We start from the raw sequence: 20,049 nt of genomic DNA, 5'->3' as shown, positions 1-20,049 counted from the left end.
TTTTGTCATGAATATGTCAATTTTCTAGTTTGCTAAATTAGAAATAATAATATCTGTTCACTTCTCAGAGTATTTTAAGATCTGAAGATCAAAAAACCAATTCAAATCTTGCATGTACATGCACGTTCAAATACATTGAAATGAGTGAGGTTACTCAAGCATAAAATTGCATTTATAAATGTTTATAGATTATGATCTAAATTTTAATGTTATTTCCAAAGTTAAAACTATCATTACAATTACTTACAAATGTTTGAGGTCAGTCTAAAGGATGATAATAGATTATCTGGGTTACAGTTGAAAACAAACAGAATGTTATAGTTATTGATAATTGGCCTGATTTAAGAAAAATTGAAGTATTTGCTTTCTTAGCAAGATTTATAGTCAGACCAATATGGAACTTGGAAAATTGCCCAGTCCTTTTATGAGAACTTGTACTTGCATTGCTAACAGTCTCATAATTACTTTTGGGGAAATGAAGGTGTTTTATAAGAAGGAAGTAGGAGCTGGCACAGCTGTAAAAGAGACTCCAGAGATTGAAAGAGTAAAGAAAAATCAACAGAATATTAGTTCGGTAAGTGTTATTAACATTAATTATTCTTATGTAAGTAAATGGTGGTAATTTTTTTTTCCATCTTGTTTACTAGAAGTTCTTTGTTTTCATATTACATATCTCATTCAAATACTGCTCCACTGGATTTTGGATATAGACCTCCATTCTAGTCGAGGTAGAGCTCCACTCTAGTGTAATTCTTCTGTGTTCAAAGGTAGAGTTTCAAATTGAAACATCATGAAAAATAGGAAACATTTTTAACTAAATATTTGAGGAAAAAGTTTTGTCTTTCCAGAGTGAGAAACATGAAATGTATTTCTGGATATGCCAGACTGAACAGCAGCTGTAATTTGCAATTTAGAAAAATATCATACCACAAAAAAGAAAATCTGTAAAGTTCCTGTGGAGTCCATATGTATTACATAGGGGTTGGTACAGTTTCCACTTCAAGAAGAGGAAAATTATGTCCAGACTCGAGCTACATGAAAGGAGGAGGGTTTGTGCTTTTTACATGCTGGTGACAAGTTGATCTGTGGATCTGATGAGACTGGTTCTGAATTGATGTTGTTTATGGATACCCAATGTCTTTGGCACTTCAGTGGGCAACTAAAAATAAAACATGAAAACGAGAGTTTTCTACAAATAGAACATGCTCTTCTGATAGATATGTGGCAAAACTTGGAAAAAAAGTGGAAAAGTGACTGCCAAATAAGAAAACACTTGTAGCTGCATTGTTCACTCATTTAAAATTTTTGATGTGGAGTCCTTTGGGGCCATTTTTAACTTAGTGATGTGACTTTTCTGATTATTAGATACTTTTTTAAAAATGAAGTTTGAAAGTGAGTCATAGACATGATGTTAGATTGTATTGAAATATTAGTTGAAATCCAAATTAGGCCCTCTGGACACCTATTCTACTAGAATTTCCTTGTTTACCGAGTGGTGTTAAGTACTGTATTTCCCACCAAAGTAAGGTCAGGGAGGGAATTTCCATAAAAGTCCTGAAAGATTTGTATTTTCCTTGGAATTTTTCTCTGTTCCACCCATGACTTTTCATCTTGGCATTTTGAGACACAATGCAATTTGAAGAAAGATTCAATGCAAGCTATCGTGTGCCCTAAATCCTGAAATAGTGTTTCAGGTTGGGAAGCTGTAGGTTTTCTTGATTTGAGGGCGGGTTTTTTTTTCTTGTTTTTGTTGTTTTCATTTCTGTGTTCCCCCCCCCCCCCCCCCCCCCGCCCCCCCTGTGCAATTATGGTTTTGGGGTTTTTTTAGCCAGGTTTGTACTGGTGTTCAAGAAACAAAAACCCTAATCTCCTGTTACCTATTTGATTTCCAGTTACCACAGACATTTATCTTGAGAGTGGACACACACACACACACACACACACACAGAGGCGAATTAGAAGTAGTCTTACTCTAATACTTTTTCTCAATACCTTTCAAAGTGAAATGGAATAATAGTTTACAGTGCTCTTGCTGTTTTAGAAATCCTAAAAGGTGGTGAAGAGGAGGAGGTGAAAGGTGGTTCAGTATTCTAATAAACACACTTGAACAAAAGTATATCAAGAGAAACGCAAAATGCATTAGTAGTTTAGTAGTATGATGTAAGTAGCATGGCCTTTACCTTGCTAGTTTGTGTGTAGAGTTAATATTTTACCAAAGATCTTTCATTACATGTAGTGTACTTGAGATTATTAAAGTCTTGTATAATATTTATTAAAAGTGTAGAATGCCAAATTTAAAGAGAATGTGCAAGAAAGTTTTAAATTATATGTCAGTAAGAGGGAAATTATATTGTGTAATTTACAGGAGTCCCAAAAGAAGGGTAAATTACACTAATTTTTACTCCATTAGATTTAAACATTTTATACCTATCTTTGAGTTTAGCTAGAAAGACTTAGGACAGCTATAAAACTATTTGCTGAGCTAAATGAAACTATGGAATATAAAGCACACCTGCAGTGCAAAAAATATCAGAACACCAAACCAAAATAACACTCACTGTGCAACCAAACTATGCAAAAAAGTCCATTGCATCATGTTCTGAAAGTGATCAAATTCTTCCAGATGACATAATTTGGAGACAACGATCAGAACAGTCTGTTTTCAAATCCTAAAAAACAAGGTGGTGACAGCCAAGGGGGTTGAGCTCATCTCACCTGTTGTGATGATTGGTTTGGAAGAAGCAGCCTCCTGAATAGTTGGAGTCAAGAACCCACACCACTTTAAAAACAAACATCACACCATGGACTGTAACTGAATCTGAACCAAGAAGCTACAAATAACTCAGGGGTTTTTTTTTAATACTTGTTTATATTGAGGGACAGGTGGGGCTGGACACAGCACTGGGAAGAAGGCTTTTGGGGCAAGATTGTAATTGTGTTTTTGTTTGTGTGAAATCCATAGGGAAACCCTTGTGATATATCAGTCAACGCCACAAAACTGGGGTCTGATTAAGACTCAAGCAATGGGCATTTTAAAGCATTTTAAGGACTGGTAGCACTGCCAATTCTTAAGCTTACCTAATAGTCTCTATTAAAAGACCCTTGTTTCCAGTCCAGTACTAACTACCAGTAGTTCCAGTCCAGTACTCATTTCTGCCAGTCCTAAACTGTCTTGACTCAATTTTTCCATTCCTGGTCTGTGTTTTGGGCTGGTTTGGCTTTATTTATTTATTTATAAATTTCAGCCAAAGCAGCTTCCAAGTATGAGCTTAGAAAAAACCAAGTTTTGTCTGTGTTAAAAGATTTGGTACTCTCTGGAAGTACCACGTCTTGGAGAAGAGAGTTGAAAATTCTCTGCTAAGTGACAGTTGGTACAGTGCATTTGGGAAAAAAGACACCAGGAGAGAGGAACTGAAAGTGCAAAATGGCTTGTTCCAAGTGGGTTGGCCAAATATGGGGAAAGACAGGCAGAGTGATGTGCTCCCGCACATAGGTGCTTCATTCCAGAAGAGCTAAAGTGGAACCCAAGGTTGTCTAGACTCATCACTCCCTTGCTGTCAGTGTGTATCTGAGGTAGCCTTGGTCAAAAATTTGCCCTCTATCTAATGATGGTATCCACAGAGGTAACAAACTACAATTGTTCTCATGGGTTTGTGCAGTCAATCTAAACAAACCACAAGGAGCTTAAGATGAAGGCACAAAAAGGAACGTACGTTTGTAGGTGTTTTTAAATCATGAGAAATTGCCTCCCCAAAAGGTACCTTTATGGAGCATTATTAAGGTCACTAAGTCAATATTCAAAAGCAAGAACCTGAATTCAAAGCCCTGCGTCTAGACCTGATAATCCATTGCCAAAGTATATGGTTTTATACTTTGCCACAGAGGTGGACCTGCTCTTGTATTCTGTTTTGCAAACTGCAGTTCAATGGGAATTCTCATCTGAATGCTGGTGCTGTATAATCATATGTTTTTTAAATTATGTAGCCAGATTAGCTGTTAATTGTCTGTGCTCTCTAGTAAAAATAGTACTTTTCCTTGTCACAATTCCCTTTTTCCTCATTTCACAGCAAAAATAGTGAATTAATGTGTGTGAAAAACTCAGATGCTTGAGGGAGGAGCAACATAGAGAAGTTCCTCAAGAAATCAGTAATTCTGTGATCAAAGCAGGACCTTAGAGCAGTTAAAGAAAAAAAAATTATCAGTCATGGTCCTCATGCAGACTACTCACTAAGTAAGGGTCATTCATTATGTGTAATGAATAAGGCAGAATTCTCCTGAGAAAAACAGCTTTTGGTAATAGATAAAGATGATTATAAGGCACTTAGAGGAATAGAATGAAGTAGTATAAAATGTATTAAAAGCTGTATGTGGAGCATATTTGAACAAGGGGCAAACCTAAGGTTATATTTAAGCTAATTGTGTCATTTTCTGATTTTTGAGTCCTTGATTTTGCAGCCTTGAAATGTGTTTAACAGGAGTTTTGTATGCCACATTAATATAAAACTGTACAAATTGATTAATTATGCTGTTTCCTTGTTCTTAAAGTACTTTTCCTTCTTTGAGTCTTGCTAATGAAAAATGTTTCCAGCTATTACATATCACCGCACACGCAATTTTGAATGTTTTTGTGAATTTTGCTGTTTTATTACCATTGTAAAGAAAAAGAAAGCATGCCACATCACTGTAAAGGATGGCATGGTCAAAAGTATTGTTTATTTTATGGTGGCATAAGAGATTTGAAGATGAATGTGATGAATACTGGACAGATATTTAGTAACAGACAGTAAGACAAAGGCAATGCACAGATTTTTCCAGGATGACCCTTTTGGATAGCATATGGAAAACCAGAAAATGTGATGTCTTTCTTTTTAGTACCACATCCATTTACCCTTACAATACTTTCTCATTAAGTTGAATTCCAGTTTTGGTACATATGGTGTATAATTGAAGAAATTCTAGTTCTGTGCATCTTTCAAATTATGGAGTCTACCATATCCAAACACAGTGCTATTTAAAAGGGGTGAAATGTGGCAAAAGCAAAGTGAATGTCTGACAGCATCTTCAAAGGCATCATCCATCCAAACATCTGCATTCTCCATGAAGTGTCTGTTTTTCAGAGAACTTGGATGACACTTTGAAGTCACAAATGCTTTTAAGAACACATCTGTGAAATGTTTGGTTTCTGAAATGGACTGGTAGACTCCGTAGCAAGATAATAGCAAGACCAAGTCATTGTCAGAGTGATATAGATCTCCAAGTAGTATATGCAGCATCCCAGTTGTCGTGAAGATAGCCACAATCCCATGTGCTGTATGTTCCTGCTGTAAGAGTTTTAGTATACTAGGCTTGTTCTAGGCACTCTCTGCTGCCTTGTATCAAACAATATGCATTGGAGACCTTAGCAGCCAGTTTCACAAATGAAATATAACTGTTCCTTTTCAGGTCAATAGTGTTGATAGGTGTGGTCTAGTTGTGCAGTATGTGTCAGAGATTACAAAATGCTTGTTATGTTTTAGTGCTTATCTGCATCTTCTTTAAATTGCTAATATTTCGTAATATTTATTGTGCAGATTAAATACAAAGAAGAAATTCAGCATGCAACAACTATTTCTGATCCACCTGAACTAAGGAGAGTTAAGGAAAACCAGAAGAATATTAGCAATGTGTGCCCCATTTTCATTGCTTGCACACTTCTTTCTGCTGTATTAAATGTGTTTGTGCCTCAGTGAATGTGTCTGTGGTGTTTGTGCTAGTTCCTGTTTGGCCACAAAGACTAATTTAATCAATTAATGGTAAAACGATAACTCCTTAGCCTTGCACTTTGATTAACATCAGTGAGAGTGAAGTGTTCCTGTTGAAGTATCAATTGTCTGTGTCTGAAATAGTACTCACCCTCTTGCAGTTCTTCTAAGTATTGTGTGGAAAGATGTGGGTGTTTATTAAGAAATGGCATTTCCCACCCAAATGCAGTGTGCTTTTTAATGACGTATAGTTTTTCTGTTTTGGAAGTCTGTGTAATATCTTCTGCCATGTTTGCTAGGTTCAGTACAAAGAACAGCTCTGCAAAGCTACACCCGTGAACGTCACCCCTGAGATCGAAAGAGTCAAGAGGAATCAAGAGAATGTCAGCATGGGAAGTTGCTCTTATTTAATCCTTTGTATAATTTTTGGGTGCAGAGATGAGTACAAAATTCTGCTTCCAGAAGCTGTACCTTTTCTTTAGTTAGGTGCAGGCTTAGTAATGGAATTACTTGAAAACCCTTTTTTAGGAAGCAATTATGAAAAGCCATTGCTTGGTTTGGGAAATGGCATGTGAATCACCACATATTCAATTAAAGAAATGGCTGTGATGGTTTGAAATGTTATTCCCTGTCTTGGATATTTGCAGGAAATCTTGACAGATTTTTTTTTTTTTAAACATAGTATCGTTTTCCAGCCTTAATTTTTTTCTTTGCTTTGTGAAAAATTGGCTAAATTTGTACTCAAACTCCAGCTCTTATTTGTCTCTTTCTGGTTCCTCAGTAACCTTCCTATCAGACTTTATTATTTAATGGCTGACATAACCATTAGAAAGATATACTGTTTGCAGGAGCACAGGGAAGAAGACAAGGACTTTTGGAGCACGCTGCTGCCTTCCTGCATTTGTTGTAGCTGTACCCTGTTAATGAGTCTTTGAGAGACCACCCATTCTCCTCGCTAGAAACTTCCATCAACAGCTGTATTTCATGGGACTACAAATAGCTGCAGTGTTTCCCTGGGGTGTTTTCTGCTGCATTCCCCAAATCAATTTAGAGATAAAATTTTCAAGAATACTGTCCTTCTAACTTAAGTGTATGGTATTTATTCCTGGATTTATGCTGACAAATCGAGCTCTCCTAAATGCACGCTGTTCAAACAAACCTGTTTTCCCAAATGATTCAAGCCAGTCTGTGTAGTTGTTCTGCTCTCATCATTGTTTACCTTTCATCAATTTTTGTGTTGTGCAAATTTCGTTGGAAAGTTTAAATTATCTTTCAGGTCACTGGAATAGCTTTGGGTGACTATTCTTTAACTTCAGATGTTTCTAGAAACACTCTTGAATAATGAATAATCATTTTACCTTTACAAATGTCAGTTTGCAAGCTTAATCCATTTGATAGCTTACCATCGTTTTTATAAGACGTTAATTTTTCAATTGGAACATGTTGATACGGACCGACCAAAACTGTGTTGTGTGGGATGACAATTGCTTGAATAATATATACGCTGCTGCCACAGTGCACTGCAGAATTATAAATGCAATGTATCAGCACAGTTATTCTTACAACTCAGAACCAAGAACTTATTAAAGAAAGAAAGGTTTGTATGGAAACATTTATTTTACATAAAACTATATGGATTGGCATAAATCATGCAAGAGTCTCTAATTATTTACTAAATGTTTACCATATCTGACTTCACAGTATTTGGGGCCAGGGTTAACATTGGACTGATTGGTCTGTCAGTGCCACATCCTATCCTTTATCTTCTTCAGATACTGATCCTGCCTTGAGTGTGCACTTGGTTAATGCATCATTGCTACAAGTGTATTTTGTTAAAAAGTGATAGAGGGGATATCCCTACAGTACATCTAAATAAACACATGGTGAAATTTAGGCAGTTAGATTCAACTAGCAGTTGTCAGATGTCTTGCACCCACTGTGTTTAATCACCTTTGAATATACAGAGTATAAAATTTAGAGCATGGATGGTGTCCGTATGGAATCTCTGTGTCTGGATTCACAGGGGACATTGCTGAAATTCAGTTTTTCATGTGCTCTGCTTGACTTTACCGCATTATTTGTGGCTTACCCTATTCTAAATATAAGATATTTCTCTATCCAGCCAAGGACCAGTGTGGTAAATGTCAAGATGTTGTGTGCACATGTGTGTATATATCCCCACAAATGCATTAATAACAAGACTACAGAAAGAATTCAAGGTTATGCTTAAAAAATCAAGCTTTATAAGCTTTAATAAACATCAGATGCATTTTAGATTTTCAGTTGTTTCCTGGATGACCTTTTAAATCGTACATTTTAATGTAAGACAATGTGATATTGCTTTAGCTGAAATAGGATGTACCATTTTATTCTGTTAAATAATAGGTTCACTACAGAGAGCAGCCTGGCAAAGCTACTGCTGTGAGTGTCACTCCTGAGATAGAGAGAGTCAAGAAGAATCAAGACAATATCAGCTCGGCAAGTTGTTTGAACCTTTATGTCATTTAGAATTTAAGTCATTGTAGCAATATAATGAGGATATGCTTTTCCATTTAGATTTTGTATGTCAAATGAATCCAACTGCCATCATCCACTGAATGGATTTTATTTTTATCCTTTGAGTACATGCGCTGCACACATGGGCAACAAAAATATTCAGACTTGCCTGATTATTCTTGCAAAAAAAGTCTGTGGTTGTGTTGGCCCAGTATTTTTCAAGGAGAGAGTCAGTAAAGGTCAGTCATTCTTTCAAGAATCTTTGTCGCTTTTTACCAAGTTTTAGTTGCTAGATTGCAGGAGTAAATTACAGTAAAGAACAAAGGAAATGAGAATTTAACTTTAGTACAAAATTTTTTTTGTTAATGATTCAAAGCATGGAAGCATATTGTCATCCATTCCACTCTGTGACATGCCACCTGTGTTAGAGCTGAGTAGTCCTGAATGGATCCTATTACCAAACGCTAGAGTAAAATACTGTGTTTTTCTTGGCTTTTATAATACCTACCTTTTCTTTTTCTTTCCTTTTTTTTTTTTTTTTAATTGCCACTACAGTGGCATAAGAAGCAGCAGACTGTTCTAATAAGGAGCAAGGAAGAAGTCAACATAGTGAAGTAAAGGACCAGACTAATTACTTACAGTCTGTGTCCTCAACACTGAAACACCATCAGCTGCAAAGCCCCTGGAGATGGTAAATAGAACAGGTTTCACGCAGAGCCACTGTTTCAAGGTGGCAGAAGTGCATTAATAGTAGTGACCACTTCAGAACTCAGCTTAGGGGTGAAAAGTAAAGTAAGTTGGATTTGTCAGGGGAATTGTCTAAGGACAGAGAAAAAGGATCTGACCTTATAACTACATATTAATTAAGTACGTTCTTAAAATGATTATGCATATGTGCTGAAGTCAGTGAGTTTTGTGGTGCGTAGTTAAAAATAAGAGGAAGACTTCTGAACAATTCTAGACTTTGAATAATTTTTTTATTTCTGAAAATTAAGCTTTTCTTCCCCAAGTGACTCCTTCACTTTGTTTCTTAAGATTTACAGAGATAAATACTCCTCTATGTTATTGAGCAGGAGGTGAAAACCAAACTATGTTGGCTGTAATTATTCTGTCCAAAAAATGCTTATATTCAAAGCATATATAGCTGCATATATTTGCTAAGAAAATTTATTGATTAATTAAGAGGGGCTTGAATAACATGCAGTACCATATATTCTGTTTCTCGGTACATTACTAAATTTACCTATGAAACATAGACACCAAGACTCATATTTTCATAGGTATGTTGTGCTTAACTAATATGTAATTTTAAGGAGGTTTAGACAACTTCAGTACTTGGTTCCTCTCATCACAAATGTATTTTGAAATAGATTTGCACAACTGATTGAGAGGTAATGCTTTGAGTGTGAATATATAGGTAAATCTGAGATATTTACTAACACTCAGTGCATGGGTGATAATGCGATGTAGGAACTAAGGGAAGCCATTAGTAGAGGAATTCAGCCAGCCAGAAGAAACTGTAAGAGTGCTCACTCTAGAACCAACATGTAGGACCACTACTTTTACTGTTTTAGAATTTTTGAGTGTGGGGTTCTTTTTGCCCCCCCCCCCCCCTTTTTTTTTAAAACAGATAATTAACCTCACATCTTTACATGTCTGTGAAATGCCACAAAAGAAGCTAATTAGGGGAAATGTGACATAGGAGTTTCTGTACTTACTGATGCACAAAACACAGCCCAAATGTTCTCTTTGAAAACAGCATATACAGATTTGTCCCAGACATGTTGCTTTTGTGCTGCTAGCAAAGACAAGCTACCAAACAAGAGTAAGAAGGCTGCCAAAGGTCTAACCTGCTTGTAAGAGTTGAATTCCATGGGGACCCAGGGGTTCTCAGCTAATCTCCCCAACCTGGAAGCAGACTGAGGACAGAGTCTGGGTCTGTCTGGTTAATAAGAATATAGCTTATCATCAGCCGTACGAATATGTTTTAAAGATATCCAAGTCACAGTGGTGTTTTCTAATATTTTTCAGTTGATCAATGAATTATTTCACTTATGTTATTTAAACAGTCAAGAGTTTCAGCTTTCAGGTAATTACTATTTTTTGAGTGATTGGTGGAATAAACGTGCCCTTTGGCCTTACCAATATACTAGGTCATCTGTACCCTCCCTCTGAAACAAGCTAGTAGAAAATGAGTGTAAAGAAAGAAGCAAGACGGTTGGTCATTGTGATTTGGAAAGGATACTGTTGCATGGTGTGATTCTTACCGTCCTTTCTACAATAAACAAAAACTTCATGTGTGCTGTTGTTGCTGTTTTGCAGGTCAAGTACAGCAGTGATCAGAGGCAGATGAAAGGTAGACGTAGTGTGCTTCTAGACACACCTGAGCTAAGGCATGTCAAAGAAACACAAAACAACATCTCAATGGTAGGGTACTTTCTTCCTATAACTAGAGTATGCTAAGGAGTGGCACTTGACCTCCACTGGATTTTGCCTTCCATTAATATAGGTAACTAATGAAACTCTCTGCTCCTTATGGAAGGAATATTTTCTTCTCGTGCCTGTTGAGGGACTGTTTGCTAACTGCATATGACTGTACTGAACATGTTCAAAATACTAATAAACAGTTTTCTAACAGTTAAATGTCTGTTCTTTTGGGTTTTTTTTCTTTAAAAAAGTACACACCTCATTTGAGCATCACACAGCTTGACTGGATTAGGTGACACACTTCCCCTTGTGCCTGTGCACGCTCCTGGTTTCTGTGTGACTTTTGTTCTTGGAATGAGTTGTTTTGTGTGCATTTGCTTGTGTGAGAATGTTTGTCAATTTAATTCTTTGATGATTAAGACTCTTTAAAAAGCAAATATGCATAATCAGGGGTACCAGCTTTATAACTCTTACTAATACTGGTTTTGTTCCAACACTTGGTTATATAACACTTTCTACCCTAATATACTTGTTCTTGTTTTTTTTTTTTTTTGGAAAGCAGGCTGCTTAGAATAACTGCAGTTCTTTCTAAAAGCCTATGTTTACAGTCAGCTGGCATATGATAAAACAAAAGAGCAAAAGAGCACCTTTTGTATGAAACTGTGCATATAATCAAAATTCTTAGTGAATGAAAATGCTTGAGTTCTAAAGAACTGTTACTGCTGGAACATTTTTTTACTGACAGATGTAGTTGTCTGTATCAGTAGAGAGCTATCCTATCTTAGAGAAGAGGGGAATGGACCAGATGACCTCCTGAGGGCTTTTCCCATCCTGTGTAGCTGTAAGATGATGCTTTGCTGCTTGAGTTAATGTCTAATTCAGTGGAAATGGAAACAAGTTAGGGAGATAGAGAAGACTTGGCTGTCCATCTAGCCTATCTCATGTGTTTAACAATTCTATTATGGAGCAAACCCCAAAGAATTTAAGTGCCTCATAAAACAAACACATATGCATTCCTGCATAGAATAACCATTTGCTATCAATTGCAGCTTGGGGAAAAGTGTAATTATTCTTGTTTTCCTAGGTAAAATACCATGAAGATTTTGAGAGGACAAAGGGCAGAGGCTTCACCCCAGTGGTAGATGATCCTGTAACAGAGCGTGTGCGGAAAAACACCCAAATTGTGAGTGATGCAGCATATAAAGGTGTGCATCCACATATTGTTGAAATGGATAGAAGACCTGGAATAATTGTTGGTAAGTTGTTAAATACTGTTGCTATTGAAAACACTGTGGGGAAGGTGAAAGCATCTGCTTGTGTTCTCCATTAAAACCAAGAAAAAATACTCCCAGATCTCATTTTTGCTCTTTTCTCAGCATGAAACTTGTGTTGAACTACTGGTTCAATTCCAGCTTCTAGCAAAATAATAATGGGAATGAATAGGAGATAGATTATCATTTGCTCTGTAATTTTTTTTTGAAGTATGGATAGTCATTGCTATTACTTTGAGTTTTCACCTTCAAGAACGGCCAAAATATCTGCAATAATCTTCATTTTGCACAGAAGAGAGATGACTAAAGCTGTGATTCTCCAAAATTTCGATGTTTAAACGTTGCAGACCAGTTTGAGATTTCCCCTTCTGTCAGTCAGCAATTTCTCCAGAGCTGCACATGCTCCATTTACCACCTTGTTTTAGAATTTCACACAGCTTTCAAAATATCTCAAGGTGTAATTCATCAATAACTCAGTAGATCTCTGGTAAGCCAAACATCAGTGTTCAGAAGTGATGTTCTAAAAGATGGTCCAAGACCAGGTGTTCAGAGGGTAGAATACAGATTGGTTTTGTATGTAGAGACAGAGCATGGCATTAAGATGTCATTTGGTGTATTCATAATAAACACTATTTCAAAATCAAAATGGATATTTGAAGTCTCTTAAAAGTTAAGACTGCTATGGCAAAGGAAATGGTAACCTGACTCTTTTTTTTCTCATTTCTTTTTGTTTTGGTGTGTCCTTTTTCTGTTTTTTCTGTGCTTTACAACATTGTAGACCCCAGAGGGTTTACATACAGAAAACCATGCTGAGATAGCACTCTGAAATCCTTTGTACATAGTAATAATAGCAAGGGTTTACTTTAACTCTACCTCTCTAAAATCAGAGAAATCGCAGGTCAAATGGACTAATCGGTGGGTCATAGAGTCCATCCTCCTGCCTAAAGCAAGGTTAACTATATCTGTACTGTTCCTGGCAGATGCCTCTTCAGTCTTTTCCTTAAAGTCTCCAAATAAGTCTCCACGACATAAAGGAGTGTATTTCTTTCCTTTTATATAGCCACCTTTTACAAGTCTGTAGCTACAGCCTTATGTCAGAAGGAATTTCTCAGAAGTGAGTGTTTAGAGCTCTGCCTAGGGAAGGTACTGATGCTTTTAATACCGTGCAAGTCTCAGAGGGTCACCCATTCTGGATCTAGGGCAACAACTTGTTCAGAAAACCATTTTCTGTGGAGTCCCAAGCACTTGTACCCACTTCCATAGCTAGAAGTGGTGCACCCAAAGAGAGAGAAACGCTCCTGCAAAACTGCAGTTTAATATACAGTTTACAACATGCTGTTTAGTGCGCACTTCAAACCTCCTACTCTGCACTGCGCTGCACGTGTGCTGTAGCCCTATGTAAGAATCGTGTGCAGTCCTGTGTTCAATAACTGAAGGCACAATCAGATTAAGATCAAGAACATCCCTGAGATAAATCCTTGAGCTATAAGTGACTGAAATATTAGTACTGTTTATCACTGTAAAATACTCCCGTAGCAAAACACACAGGCATTCTTAACTCCCCATGCCCACCAAACAGCAAAAATACTGCAACTATTTAAAGGAAAGAGGCCATGACAAACCTGTGAGCCTAATATCCAGTGATATTTCAGCTAATGCTTTTTCAGAGTGAACTGCAATTATACTATCTGCTTGTTTAAAAAGAAGCAGTGAGCTCCCCGCTCATGGAATGTCCTTGGCAGCTAGAAAAAAAAGATTGCAAGACTGAAAAAAGCAGCTATGACTCTCTTGAGGTTTTTCCTAGCTGATTGTTCAGACAGTTAGGAAAGGTACCTCTGTGTTAGAGTCCATCTAGCTGGTTTTTAAAGTATTATCAGTGAAGCTGTAGCAACTTTTTCAAATGCCCAATTCCTAAAATTAATGCCTCTGCTTTGGAGAACAGGCACTAGTTTTAACCATGCTAAAGCCATTCTAAACCCATCAAGATAAATTAATCTAACTGAGCTTTGGATCTGTGACTAAAGAGGCTCCATAATTCTCACATGAGAATAAAGATATTTTAAATTGGCAAAAGTTACCAGGAAGTTAAAATTTATTGGGGCTATACATTTCCAAGATTCTGGTTCTATGTAACTTATATTTAAGATTACAGAGATGGATAAAATCAGTACAAATCAATGGCTGCTGCACTGATGCTGATCTTGTTATGTCTTTACTTACTACGGCATGATCAAACAGGAGAAGATGGGCATTCACCAGTTCTCCCACCCATCTCATGCCTGTCAGTGCTTTATGTAGTTGCATAATTTATCACTGTTAGGACTAACACACAGTTTATCTAAAGATTTTGCATCGGCTTTTATTCATCTTGTCAGGAGGGAGTTAGTGCTATGCCTCACCTTACGCGAGTTGCAGTAGGTAACACATAATGTACGTACATTGAATGTATTCTAAAGCCATGGGATTTATTTTATTAGCTCTGTCTGTTCTTTCCATTGCCTCTAGGCTATTAATCATTTGAATCATGACATATCTGGGGTCCCCACAGTCCTACTTTACTTACCAACCCATTATTTAGCTTGGTACCACTCAAACTAGTGAAAGGACCAAGTTGGGAAGATAATTATTTTTCCCACTTCCAATGCATTGAGTAAATCTTGCAGATGGGGCTGCCCAAGAAGCAAACCACTCGTAAAAAGGTGTGAACTGGTAGATTTGTGCTTTAACTGATTGTACTTTACATCAAGGTTTTATTTTTAAACTTCTTAGGAGAGATGAAATGATTATTACATTTTTAGACATAGCAGATATGAATTGTATATATTAGATTGATGTGGGTAGATCAAGAATTTACACTATAGCTGCTTCTGTGTTTGTTATAAGCCTCTTAACTTGTACAACACTATTTGTTAAAAGTTTATTAAAAAGATGATTGAATCTATATTCACTTCTCTGCTGTGATTATAACTTAAATTCAGATATGAAATTAATTTTTTTCTTATGGGCTCTTTTTTATCTCAATATCCAGTTCACACTTGTGAATTCAAGAGATATTAACAACTTACTTGTATGAATTAAAAATGAAGATCTTACAATTACTACTGTTACTGAATTCATACACTGAATTCCAAAAATGCTTTTTGATAGTGGGATAGTGGATCAACAGTAATCTATGTCCCAGGAAACTTAGGTATTTGGAATACAAAGGGAATTACTAGTTAAGATCAGGAGTGGGCTTCAGTTTACCCAACTCTAAATGTCTACAGTGTAGATTCCTACAGATGAATTTGTCACCCTAGTCCATTTTTTGTATTAATTAAGAAAGATGGATACTTTTGAGTTTATATGAATTGAGCAACTTGTAGAAATTTATTTTGGATGAGATGAACTATGCCCTTGATTCTGCTTATTAGGCTGACTTGATCTCTACTGTATGCAAAGGAGGGCCTGTAATGCCTCTGTTAGCTGTAGAAATGTATACTGCCAACTGTCAGCTATAGGAATATATACTGCAGCATCTCCGTGGAGTAAGGATGCTGTTGGTGGACTGGGGGAAATAATCTTGTAGCTTGGATGATTTTAGTTCTTATAGTGAAGAGAGTTCTGGTATGTGATATTTAACTTGTTTCCATTTATTTAGACTTAATAAAATACTATGGTCGTGTTTAGAAAAGGAAAATAAAAATTGGGAGAAAAAGTCTTAAAATAATTTCAATGCTCGAAATGAATGCACTAAGTCCTTTTAAGCAGGAAAGTAACACTTTCTGGTCCTTTCAGGTGAATATCTAGATCTTTTAGTTAATTTCTAGCTGAGGGAAGTTCATTGCTGATTGTTAAAACTCATTCCTTTCATGCTTTTACTTCATTTGTTGTTTGTCTGTCTTATCATTTCTGTGCTTTGGGAAAAGATCTTAAAGTTTGGCGCACAGATCCTGGCTCCATCTTCGACATTGATCCTCTGGAGGACAATATTCAGTCTAGGAGTCTGCATATGCTTTCTGGTATTGCTTATATCCTGACTTTTCCCCAATTCAGCTTTTTATGTTTATGAATCTAAGTTGGTGCAGTGAATTTTCAGGTCAATGTGCCAGCCATATGTTTTATAAATATGTTTTTATATATATATAAAAAATGTAGTATTTTTAAAGCAGTATTTTATAGGAACTTCAGCTGTAATCACATGTGCAGATAAGAAATAGAGAAATAAATCTTATCCTATACAACAGTTATTCATACCACTTACAAGTAGTCACTTAAAAAGCATTGACCTACTTTGTCCTCACTGTAAGTAGAATTTTCAAATAGTTGGACTTTACTAAAATCTCAGAGATATAGAAGGTGGCCTATTTATGAAATTTATTTCTTTTCCATGCACATTTTGCTTATATGGCACATGATGTTATGCCTTGTGCTATTGTTTGCAACTCCAAGCTGTTAATAATTTAAGGGTAGATCGAAAAGGAGAGAAAGTAATGTAATAATAAGCAGCAATGTTTTGGCTCTACAAGTTTTTTTGATCCCCTACCCCCCCCCAAGTGTTTATTTTGAATGTTTAATTTTGTACATGTATTTTCTTTGCTGCTAATAGTGGAACTTTAAATATTGCTTTGAATGTCATAGAGCAGTATTTCCACATGCACTTGTATGCATGCTGGGATAAAGGAACATTTTGATTTTCCATGGGAAATTTTCATATGCTTCATCATCATCCCTTTTTTTCCTAGTATCTCAATCCTACCTTCCATTTCTGCTATTCTTTTAAAGCTGAGAACAAGCTTAGTTGCATCTGATTTTGAAGCAACCTTTTGAACTAATGGTGTTCAAAGTGGATACAAACTCACGAACAATTCACTATTCTCTAATTTTAATACCATCAGTGTGTGAATATCAATGTTAGCAGTACTGCAGTTTTTGTTGTTGCTTGTCTTTGCACTTCTGTCATCTATTTACTGTGATATTTTTTCTTTCTACCTTTGTAGAAAGAGCAAGCCGTTACAGTAAGCAGTATTTACATTCTACCAGTTTGGGAGATTATAAATCAGATGGCTCTGACACGAACCCTACCTTTTCTTACTGCAGTGAGATAACAAGGCCATCTGACGGAGAAGGTACCCCTTATTCCCACCTTTTTCACTAATGACACTGTCATAGTGTATTGAGACCTCACAGGCCTATATTAACTCCATATCCTTGTATAGTCACAAGTGATTAGAAACTGTGTAAGCTATTGCCTGATTAAGGAATCAAAGCAAAGTCTCAAGACCGCACAGTTTCTTGCATGCCATATTGCTTTATTGTGTATTCTCTTTTACCATTTTGGTAACACTGTCAGTCTGAAAGCCCTGCTAACTCCCATTTACAGTGCTTAAGAGAAGGTGTGTTGTGTTTTTGCCAAATGTACATGAATCTGTTATTTTTTTCTCTTGATGGACACAGTGTAACTGGAAAAAATACACCTCTGTACTGGAAAAAAAGTAAATTTACCTTGTGCTTTTCAGTGGCAAATCAAACATATAATAGTGACTGAAGTAATTCTTCCGGCTTGTGGCTCTGTTTCCGTCCTAAAAAACCAAGAGTATCAACTGGCAACTTTCTCACATGAGAAAGTCTTCTTATACTGTCAGCAGTTTGGGAACCAGAGTTAATATTCAGCTGGGAAGCTTATGCAGTCTGACACTGTTTGACATGGATTAGAATACTTTGACAAACCTGCATTCCCAGGTACAAAACCACATCTTGCATCTGTTTGATGCCATAGATTACAAAAAAATTTACAAAAATTATGAATAAGTGTCTAGTCATCCTAGTGGCATTACAGTGTGTACTAGACTTGTCTGGTGAATTGTAAATATTCAGAAACGTTACATTCCAAAGATATGTTTTTAAAAAACAGTGATTTCTACTTCTCAGTTGTGAACGAAGGTGTATTGAAAAGGTTATCTAAAGGGTTGCTATTGTTTTGTTTTGTTTTTGTTTTTTCAAGAAGGTATTAAAGATATTGCTACCATTTAGTTGCCTGGCATCCTTGAATTACCCATGTTTTTAGAAGATTTTAAGGCATCTTAATTGCAGAATGCGCCTGTTCTCCCAATCACCAGAGGAATACGTTGTTATAGTGGCTAGTGTTTAGGGAGTCTACATTGTGTTAGGTGCCATGCAAATACATACAGGCAGCTCTGATTAAGGCCTGGTGAGGAAGAAAGTGTTCAGACTGAAGAACTGACTCTGAACAAAGAAAGAAGCACACATCTTTGACAGAACTGTAATCCCTTCTATCATATCTGTCCGTCTTTATTTGATATTTTAACTATATTCCCCACTCTTCTAATAGATGATAGCAATAATGCACATCATGCTGGTTTTTGTCTCTTCCTGTGATGATGCAAAGTGGGCTTCTCAGACCAGTGCATATTATCTCTCTATATCTGTTCTGATCTTTTTTGGCTCTATTCCAAGCCATTTTAACATTGCTTTGTCAGCTTGGTTTGATTGTTAACAGATAGTTTTTATTACATGCCATATTGAGAGTAGGAAATGGGCTTTATTTTCCCGGTTGTTTTGGCACTAGCAAGCTTGATTTCTGTGTCTCTATTTCAATCTGTTGTTGTGGTGATGTGTTGAATAGATCCTTGCCAAGATCAACATATTTTAGAAAGATATTGTTTCCACTTTTGACCCAGCTGGCTAGCCAGGGTTTGAGCACTTGCAGACAGCTCCCATTGCAGGGCAGAAATAAATGCCAGAGTTAAGTAATTTGACATAATCCTGATGATTTACAAGAAAATACCATTTCTGTTAACACATTCAGAAAAAAACAGCAGAAGATAGCATCTTGGTCAAAAATACCAACCTTTTTCATGGCAGCATCCCATCTAAAATGTCATTTAGGACATAGCCTCAAGATAAGTTTGCCCTTGACCTTTATACAGTATCTCCTATGGCATACCACAGTAATTGAGAACTGAATCCATTTTGGTTTCTCATGGAGTTTGTACTTTTAGATCTAGCAGTGCATCTCACTGGAATTGTTCAATCTGATGGCACGCCAACATGCCATCAGCTGGGGACCCATGACCAATTTTACAACCTCTAAATGTCTTTGGCCTTGTCTTATCATCTTTCAGATAATTCTACATTGTTCAGTTGCTAATTTATTCTAGATACCTTTACTGATACTTGACTCACAATTCAAGTCTTCCACTGCCACTTCTGATGGAATTTTTCCTTAACCACCTCTCCCAGCCCATAGCTGAGTCCCTGGCTTCATATCAGATGTTAAAGGCATATTGAGATCTAAATAACTCTCTTGTCTTTGGGGTATTTCAGTAACAACATCACAGGGAGGCTACTAATGTTGTTCACTAGAATTACTTCTTCCTACTTGATTCCCTAACCATTATTTGAGATGGTGAGGTTGAGCTGAGCTCCCAGGGAGCTTTCCCTAAAAAATCAGTAGATTTTTGCATGAGGTAAGTTCAGGAAAATCCCTGTTCTCCCTTTTAGACTACAGCAGGTTAAACTGGATAGGAAACAATAGTTAACACTTTCCAGCAAGCCTGATGCAGGTGATGAACTTTCATTTTGATATTCTTTTTGAAATTATTTTTCAGCTTTGTCTCTCCTTTTTGCAGGTTCTCTCTGTTAGTGTTTTTCAAGTCAATTGACTTTATTACTTCATGGTATCATTGAATTTTGTTGCCATACTGGACAGAAGGTGTTGCACTAGAGCTTCTCACTCTGCCTAAATGCTTTGTAATTAATTACTGCCCTAACAAAGATTTCCTTTTTACCTGCGAGCCATTCTGTAGCACTTCCCAGAAACAGTTGGGTGCCACATTAGTTCTTGCAAAATTCTCAGCTGTTTTTCAAGTAGTTATTTTCAGCTTGGCTAAAGAGCAACAGAAGCTAATGATTTCTCTCTTTCAATCCTGCTTTTAACACTGGTTTTGCAGCTTCTCAGACATGGAGCTATTAATTCATTTTTGGGAAGGTTTTTCAGATGATTTTTGTCAGAAAGAGAAGTTGAGATAGATGGATGTCAGATTTATTTTTGTTTATAACGACAGACCAGACAGTTCCATCTTCATGGAACACTATAGAAAAAAAAAAAAGCA

At 36.5% G+C, this 20,049-nt stretch overlaps 1 protein-coding gene across 10 annotated transcripts in view; it reads left to right on the top strand.

The window, feature by feature from the left end:
* Positions 1 to 20,049, top strand: part of NEBL (nebulette) — a 273,257-nt gene that overhangs the window by 224,618 nt on the left and 28,590 nt on the right. For 6 of the 10 annotated variants that reach the window (XM_064444759.1, XM_064444761.1, XM_064444757.1 and 3 more), the window contains 8 exons: positions 482 to 574; positions 5,571 to 5,663; positions 6,041 to 6,134; positions 8,128 to 8,219; positions 10,560 to 10,664; positions 11,749 to 11,920; positions 15,844 to 15,936; positions 16,915 to 17,043. In XM_064444759.1, coding sequence (XP_064300829.1) covers positions 482 to 574; positions 5,571 to 5,663; positions 6,041 to 6,134; positions 8,128 to 8,219; positions 10,560 to 10,664; positions 11,749 to 11,920; positions 15,844 to 15,936; positions 16,915 to 17,043 — 871 coding nt within the window. The remainder of the gene's footprint in view (positions 1 to 481; positions 575 to 5,570; positions 5,664 to 6,040; positions 6,135 to 8,127; positions 8,220 to 10,559; positions 10,665 to 11,748; positions 11,921 to 15,843; positions 15,937 to 16,914; positions 17,044 to 20,049) is intronic. The other 4 variants (XM_064444760.1, XM_064444764.1, XM_064444765.1 and 1 more) reach the window with 4 other exon arrangements.

The sequence above is a fragment of the Phalacrocorax carbo genome, chromosome 2 (assembly GCF_963921805.1).
Source record: "Phalacrocorax carbo chromosome 2, bPhaCar2.1, whole genome shotgun sequence".
NCBI lineage: Eukaryota > Metazoa > Chordata > Aves > Suliformes > Phalacrocoracidae > Phalacrocorax > Phalacrocorax carbo.
Note: the sequence above shows the minus strand (reverse complement) of the source record. Positions and strands in the feature narration are given on the sequence as shown.